The 8,995-nt window shown below is 39.2% G+C and overlaps 1 protein-coding gene across 1 annotated transcript; it reads left to right on the top strand.

The window, feature by feature from the left end:
- Window positions 1–1,521: 1,521 nt before the first annotated feature.
- LOC115418181 (proproteinase E-like) lies at window positions 1,522–4,080 on the top strand. Its single transcript, XM_030132570.1, is given in 10 exon segments — window positions 1,522–1,564; window positions 1,658–1,746; window positions 1,830–1,927; window positions 2,035–2,163; window positions 2,937–2,964; window positions 2,967–3,049; window positions 3,051–3,073; window positions 3,466–3,608; window positions 3,708–3,860; window positions 4,015–4,080. Coding segments are annotated over 10 exon segments (807 nt in total). The 3' UTR covers window positions 4,033–4,080.
- The last annotated feature ends 4,915 nt before the right edge of the window (window positions 4,081–8,995 follow it).

Here is an 8,995-nt window from a genome sequence, read left to right as displayed (position 1 = left end):
TGTGGTGGAGGAGGGAAACATCTAAAACATGCAGGATAGTAGCTCTCGAGGACCAGGATTGGACACCCCTGCATTACTTCATGGTACTTAACAAAGCAGGTACACTCACTATTCATGCAGAGGACGACCTTACAGACCCTGTAGACCCCATTTGACCTGAGACTGTTAACTCATTGTTTTCACTGTCACTTTTGCTGTTTTGTAATGTATATGGAAACTAGAAGCACTCGGAGAGCGCAGACCTCCGCCAAGGCTGATCAGTGGCCCCCCCGTGGGCCCCCCCACGCCAAGGAGGTTATGTTTTGCCAGGGTTTTTTGTTTGTCTGTCTGTCTGTCTGTTTGTCTGTCTGTTAGTGTGCAACATAACTCAAAAAGTTATGGACAGATTTTGATGAAATTTCAGGGTTTGTTGGAAATGGGCCCCCCCGTGGGCCCCCCCACCCCGATCACCACCAAAATTTAATCATTTCTTCCTTATCCCATTTCCAACAAATCCTGAAAATTTCATCAAAATCTGTCCATAACTTTTTGAGTTATGTTGCACACTAACGGACAGACAAACAGACAGACAGACAGACAGACAAACAAACCCTGGCAAAAACATAACCTCCTTGGCGGAGGTAATTACCAAAAGTAATCACTTGCCTGAAAAAGGTTTAAAACCCCTCCATGTGTATACAAACACACTCTGGTACCAAATCACACTGGTGCATAGACCATCCCTCACAAGTTGTTAGTGTCCTGTCAGCCTTCCTCTAACTAGACTCTCTGATCAAATAGTGCTCACTTATCCACAAAACAGACGAGAAAAGACACAGACAACACTTTTTATCTGTGCAGAGTTGTTTCCATCACTTTTCTCTACAAAGACAATACAGATGTTTATGAAAATGTGCCTTTTAATAGTATCCGACTGTGTGTCAAGACATATTAAAGATGCAACAACTATGTGTTTTTGTACCATTGATCTTTTATTGTAGAGTTGCTGATTTCAGGGTCAGTAGTTAATTGTTGTTTTTGTGCATTAATGACTGACACTGCTGATAATATTTTCAGGTGTATGATTAATGAACTGAACTGATGCTGTGAACATATCATGCACCATTAAGCTTCCCTTTTAGGGCACTTACACTGTTATGCCTTTTTTTGAGGAAAACGATGTTTGTGCTTGGCCAAGTGTAGAGGCATCCCATTCATTTAATCATGTTAAACTACATGAAATCACGTAGAAACAATCTATGTACAACTGCAGCCTACCGGCCTAAGGTGCACTTTCTGCCTCTCCTCTTTTTCCAGTCGTAAACACATCACTTTCCTGGTGGCTTCATGCTCCAGCAGACCTTCTGATGCATCTGTTGCACAGGAAGTTCTTCCCAGCTGCAATCGGTGGTGGATGCTGATAACAGCGTTCCACAGGTTCAGCATAATCTGCCTTTGGGCTCACAGACATGCAGACTGGAAAGGTATAAGAGAGCTGGACTGAGACAGTGAGAGCCTTCAGAGACTCACCAGACTGACACCATGATACAGATTCTGGCCCTCCTGCTGTTTCAGATAGCATATGGTGAGTACCACGAAAGCAGAGACAGTGGATTATGAGTGGAATGAATACAACAGACTGGGTCCAACACATCTGTGACTGTGTTGTTGTTTTTAGTTTATGGCTGCGGTACTCCTGCCGTCAAACCCAACACCAACAGAGTGGTGAACGGGGAGGATGCTGTCCCACATAGCTGGCCGTGGCAGGTAACCCCACATTTTACATTACACTTATAAAATCGTCTCATTTCGAGCTGCCTTACACTTATGATGCTGCAAAATGTTCTCAGATCTCTCTGCAGGTGAAGCATGGCAGCCGCTTCCATCACACCTGTGGGGGGACTCTGATCGGACCTCGCTGGGTGCTGACGGCAGGACACTGCATCTGGTGACTAATATTAAGGATACTTTAAAAAGACAAATGACAGACAGGGTTACATATGCTGTATAGGGGACACCATAGTCATAAATGCATTTTGAACTGATGTCATACAGGCCTGGAGATGTGTACCGAGTTGTTCTGGGAGAACACGACATGAGCCAACAGGAGGGTACTGAGCAAATCCGTGACGTTCTGCGCATTGTTGTTCACCCTCTGTGGGACATTGACCATGTGGGTGACGGGTGAGTCAGGTTTGAGTGTAACATTTGCAACTGTACTCATACTGTGGTGTAGTGTAACAAAGTACTCATGTTCTGTACTCAAAAACATACCTGAGCCACCTTTACTCCACTTGAATATTTCCTTATTCTATTCCAATACTTTTACAGTTACACATGATGCAGAATTATACAACTAATGCAGTAGTATACATGTATGAACAGAATAGTGTAATATTGTATATAATAAACATATGATGGATTATTTTGTACACAGTGGTGTTTTTAACTTTTATTTTTTTAAAGTGTTTCTTCACTCTAGCTATGTCTTCAACTAAATCATTCAATAATTCACATAGTAAACATAATAACAAAACTATTTGGATATAATCATGAGTGACAGCCACAATGGGATACTTATAATATAAATCATGAGCAAACTTTAATAAATTTTGTCTGTTTGCGTGCACTGTGTGTGTTGCTTGTTTTTTTTTGTATATCTTACTTCAGTTATGGTATTATGTTATCTGTAAGCTGTTTGTTTTTTTGTTTTTGTTTTTTTTTAATTAATTTATTTTTTTACCTGCCCACGGGACTCGGAAATTGAAAATTAGCCTTATGGCTATAATCTCTCGTATTAGCATGAAAATGTTCATTAATACAAACTGTCCCATTTTAAAAGTCAATAAATCATTCATTCATTCAAATGGTCTGAACTTTCCTGAAAGGTACTGTACACACGCGTGTTCTTCACCACAGCTGTCGTTCAATATAAATTGAAGTGCTTTTTATCGCAGCAATGATCTGGCCCTGCTGAAACTGGATGAGAGAGTCCCATCATGAACGACAGCGTTGGCCCAGCTTGCCTCCCAGAGGCTGAAGAAATCCTCGCCCACAGGACACCTTGTTACATCCGGCTGGGGCAACCTTTACAGTAATGTCACTGTGTCCTGCACTTTTACCCTTTAAAGACACCTATTTGCACTGGCTTTTAATACAAGTGTGTGACTTTTATTTGTTTTATCTTCTGTTGTGTTTTTAGATACTATTTATCCTAATATTGTGTATCTGTTTTTATCAGTTTTATATTTTATCTTGTATATCTATATTTTGCACTAGTTTTATCATATCTTGTATGTTTACCTATATCCTTATACAGCACTTTGCATTGTTGTAAATGCGCTATATAAATACACTTGACCATGGCCTTGCAGATCACAACAGTGTTTTATCTGGATATAGTTGGACTTGAGTGAAGTTGGACAGTTTGTACTGTGTTCTCTTTATGCATCTATGTGTGACTGATCAGTGCTTTCCTTGTGTCAGCTCATGGACCCATGCCTGATAAGCTGCAGCAGGCCTTGTTGCCTGTAGTGGAGTACAGTGTGTGCAGCCGCAGTGACTGGTGGGGCATCAACGTCAAACAGACCATGATCTGTGCAGGAGGGGATGTTGTATCTGGATGCAATGTACGTGAGGCAACAAAAGAGAGCAACATGTACCTGTCAGAAGTGAAAAGGATTGACTACTTCATAATTGAGTCCTGTCTCTGTGTTTCTGTCTCTAAGGGAGACTCTGGTGGGCCTCTCAACTGTATGGGTCAGGATGGAAGGTGGTACGTTCAAGGTGTAACCAGCTTTGTTTCCTCCCGGACCTGCAATGAAGTGAAGAAGCCCACTGTGTTCACACGCACCTCTGCTTTCACAGACTGGCTCAGTGAGGTAAGTGAATCAATACTCAAGCTTTTCTTCATCTGAAGTAACACCTCACCTGTGCTGTGGTCTGTCTGGAGGATCTGTGCTCAAGGTTATCATTTAATAAAACATTACACCCATGAATAAGTTATAAGACAGTTTTTCCCTGTTGTTTCTGCAGGTCATGTTGAAGTACTGAGGCTCTTCTGCGTACGTAGGTGATCACTTCCAAAAATAATGAGGTCCCAAGTTCCACTGTTTTTCCTGTTAAAAGTCAGCACAATTGCAATTTGTACAGTTGCATCAGAAAATATAATATTAATTCAGTGTGTGGTTATCATTAACTATTAGACAAGCTTTAAAAATAAAAGACCAGGAATTATCATTGCTCTTGTTGTATGGTATTTTGTTATTAAAGGTTGCATCACATGTATGGAAAATGAAAACAATTACAGTTCTTACCACAAAGGCCCCTCTGCCTTTTTTATGTGTTAATATGATGCATAGTGTCCCACCATATATCATCCCTCCTGCTGTGTGATAAGAAACCTGAGAAATGGATGTCCATCAGCATGCGTGCAGGACTTATGAATCAGTATTTCCTATCAATCCTGGCCAAGGTCAGCCAAGTGTCAGTGTTGGTGAACATGCTGTATGATGCACGCAGGTGGGAACGAAGCTGGAAAGCAGCAATTCACATCAGATAAATAACAGCCATAAGTTACTCTGATGCAGAACCTCAGCAGTCTGCTGTATCAGATAACAGCAGCACCGTTTTTGACGAATAAACATCCAGTTTCTGGCAACAAACTTTAGTATTTTTAGAACGATATAGAAATATGGATAAATGATAAGCTTCTTTTTGATCCATCATGTCTACATTTACATTTGGGGTCACAAAAATACAGATATGTGAGTGTGATGTCCTGTAGTTGTGTATTTGTGAATCTTTGTGAATTACATGACTCAGTATATTCATTTAAAGGGTTATATTTTATAAGAAAGGTGGAATTCGACAAGCCAGCATCCACAGATATGAGTGTAAGAGTTCAAAAAGTATGGTGAAACAAAATATCATGGTACAAAAAAGATGAATATGATCTTCTAAAGTGGGAGCATCATATCTGGATACACCAATCATCCAGACTATTAAAAGAATATTTAATGGTCACTGGAAATAGACCTTCATGCTCCACTTCATAGAAACTGAGCAATAAATTCTTTCAGGAGTGCTCATCCAGGCCCCAGCTCTGACTTGGATAAATAATGTTGAGCTCCACAAAACCATCGGATTGAACTGCATAAATAAGTGAAAGTTTTTTCAAGCCTTGCTTTGGACGCACGTTCCTTCATTTATCCCCATCTCTGGCAGATGTGAGAACATGCTCAGTTGTGACAGTAAAACAGCAGCTCCACTCAGTGGCAGCAAGGGGAGCTGAAGGGACATGTCTGCTGTCCACAAATATACACGAACAGAGCTGCTCTTTTTTAACCAAAAATTCCACCAGACTCCTATTTCTTTTCTTTCTTTTCTTTTTTGCAGAGTTTACAGAACAGTTCTTTCTCCCAAACCCTCTCCTCACTCCTACCATCATGAGAACATAGTTTAAATAATATGTTTTAAGTGTGAAAAACCCCAAAACAAATGGCAGATTTCAGTATCCCAAGGTCAGCTTTAATTGAATCTGTCTAAATTTCCCTGGTGAACAGGCATTGATCCTACAGAGAACAGTTTAAAATATGCAATGAACACTGTAACCAATGTTTTGGTGATAAATCATGGGGAGGCTTCCAGCACTGAACCGTTATTTCTTGGCTGCAGTCAAGCCTGCAAGACAGATTTTGCATGACCTTTCTGCGATAGAGACTTCAGAGTCTGGAGTTTACTGTGTGTAACTGAAGTCGTTGCTGGTTTGGTAGGACTGCTATCCCTGTTTGATAACCTCTGCACAAGATCGAAGTGAGGGTCATGAGACCCCGGACTGATAGTGAACTCTACCTTTGCGCTTCAGTCCCCATTAAATTACATCACATGTACAAACATGCATTGTAGAGTGAAGGGGCATAGCTGGAAGGACATTTTGTAGCTGGTCAGACTTCGTCAGATCAACTTTAGTGAGTTGATTTTGGAGGAAGTCACAACAGGGCTAAACTATTATAGTCTAGGCCATAACAATTTTAAGAAATGACATTATAGTTGTTTGGAGGTGTAAAATTATATTTTATCTTGTATTCTTAATTTTTGTGTCTTCTTTTAATTTTCTTAATCTGTTCGTGGTCCATTAACCCATGATTTCCAGGTGGTTTTCATCGTAAGTACTGTGTTTTTACTAAAATTATACTGTTTTCTGTATTCTAGCAACATTTACTTGTTTGATAATGATTCTGACACCTCTGTGTCAATCTCACAAGTATTACCTTTCTTTTGAACCCAAACTTATTGAGAAAAAATTATGATACTCTCTTTATTTTGGGAAGCTGATGGGCTAAGAAATGGGCTTAATGGGTTAGCAAGACCATAATTTTGTCCTATTTTTGTGTGACTGTATTTTTCTACAGATATTGGCATAAAGTTTGTATTGAGTGTTGTGTTGTCACTTTACTTTTTATTTAAGCACATCCAGATGTCAAATTTTGCCCCAGAGTCTAAAACACAAGGGACTCTCTTTGCTTCCAAATGCCCAGGAATAGTGACGTTAGCACGTGCATTTACATAATAGTGTTATTTTGATGTTGACTTTAGATCTGTCATGCATATGATTAAGCAGAAACGCTGCATACTTTTCATCACATCCCACGTCAGTCTCTTTGTGGTCATAACCTGATAGCTGCTCAGTCTCACCGCCCCCAGAGACTCAACCAGTATGGACAAGTTTTAACAGCTGAGTTTTATGGTTTATGGGTTATGGCGTTGCATACTCACAGCATAATACTACAGGGTGGCCCCGGGCAGTAACAAGAGCACAAGTAGTTGACCCTCTGTGGACTGTGCCAGCATGGCAGTAAGATGGCATCAACTTGGTGACCTTAGAGACAATCATCGACTCAGAGAAGATAACAACTCTTGCAATATAAACAAAGCATAAAATCTATTATAGGCAGAGGAGAAAACAGTATAGAGCCCTGTAAAGGTACAGGAGTAGTCAATTTGGAAATATTGCGTGGAGTTCATGTTCTCCTTAATAAAGATGTGTCTGTTTTCAAAAGAAATAAAGCAGTAATATTATGACAAGTATTTTGATTAGCCCGTGGGTGGAGGATAATGACAGCAGAATTCCAAAGGTTAAGGGGTAAAACTCAGCTGATTTCCATCCTATCCATCGCAGAGTATTCGGGTCTTCTGAAGTCACATGGAAGGGAAAACCCACGGCATGAAGCCTAATGTGTTAGTCAATAAATAACTCTGTGAACTGTAAAATATAGACACTTAACATGCTTCTTCGCTCAGCGGCACTTTGGGGTTGTCTTCTGAGCAAGTCGTGCAACATTACTGAGTAAACTTTGTTTTGTGTCAAGGTCATAGTGAAATACTGCTGGAGCCAATGAGATATCTGCACAAATGATATCACTGCTCATAATTGCACAGAAGCTACGATGGTGTGGCATAATCAATTAGTTATCAGTAAGTCGTTATAAATAGATAGAGCAGTCAATAACATACCCACCTGTCGTTTATGCCACTTATCAGCAGAATAATTACAGGATAACTTAATTTTGAGATGCAGCCATTTGCAAACGCTGCATTTCTAAGTTTTTATGTTCATGTAGGAGCCTCAACTGATAATTTGCCAGTTATGTGCAAAGTTTCAGATGTGTTTGTAGCTGCAATGAGAATTAAAGGTAATGAAATGTGTTTAACAGGTATCCTTTTATGACATTTATACAGTCTACACACACATGCAGGAGAGTAATTTTAGCTTTATTGGCTGCTTTTAGAATTGTTTCTGTAGATGTGAAGAGAAAATTTCAGGTGTTTTCAACTTTACCCAAACGTATAGCTTGATATGAATACGATCTACTCTGCTCATTTCTGATAAAGTTATTCACATAAAGTAAGAATGAATTTAAGATAAGACTAATGTATTCGTGAATGTATTGAATGGTCTTTATTTTCAGCTTTCAAAATCACCATGAAATGAATCGCCTTGTGATGGTTAACCCTTAAAGACTTGTACATGATTTTCTCTTTACATTTATTCTTTCTGAAGTGATTCACCATTCATTATTATACTATCCTCTGCCTTTTGCATTTTTAAGTGAAAATTACCTGCTTTCCTATGTTTGATTTAATGATCATGTAGGTTCATGGCAGCATAGCAGTTCACAGCAGTTTAAATTCAGTAATTATATTAAAACAGAGAAAACGAATGAAAAAGTGACATTTTCAGAAAAATATATCCTTAATTGAACATAAACAAGTGTCTACAACCACTGTCATTTGTCAAACTATATGGGTTTCACTAGTGAAGCAATAAAATGCGCCTATGAGCCTCTTAACGTCCAAATAAACATATGATGCTGCTAAAAAGCTGAGAAACTGCATTTACTGATATGATTTAATGGTTCAAAAGTTATTTAACAGTTTAGTTCAGTAGTTGCTTTTTGTCTCCAGTAGTTCTTTAGATGTTTGAGGGTTGCATATTCATAGATGTTAATAGCTGTAAATGTTGTGTTCAAAGACCAGGTGTGTTTTTTGGCGAGATGTTTTACTTTTAGACTATGGAGCAGCAGTGTTTTACTAAACACTGAGTACGTGATACTGTCACCATGTTGCTGAGTGGTGCAGTGAAGTGGCGCCGTGAGATGATTGCTGTTTATCACCAGTTGTTTTCAAGCCATGCCATACAGATTAGTTACTTTCCTTTCACAAGACCCAAATAAAAACATAAAATGTGCTGTTGTTCACCAGTTTTTAATTTATGATGATTAAATGGATGTATGGTAACTGTATCAGCTGTTCATCAATCTTCAATGACTGCAGCACAAATAAAATGTCTGAAATGTTTTCAGCACGTACAGAATCTAATGTGACTTCTTTTTACTCTAATGAAGGCTGATTAAATGCATCAAAGGGTGTACCAGTAAGACCTACTCCCTCATTCACACACTCTCTTGGAATTCAGTGAAACATAAAACCAAAATATACGAATATGTCACATTGA

The sequence above is a fragment of the Sphaeramia orbicularis genome, chromosome 4 (genome assembly GCF_902148855.1).
Source record: "Sphaeramia orbicularis chromosome 4, fSphaOr1.1, whole genome shotgun sequence".
NCBI classification, from domain to species: Eukaryota; Metazoa; Chordata; class Actinopteri; order Kurtiformes; family Apogonidae; genus Sphaeramia; species Sphaeramia orbicularis.
This window is presented reverse-complemented; position numbering and strand designations above follow the sequence as displayed.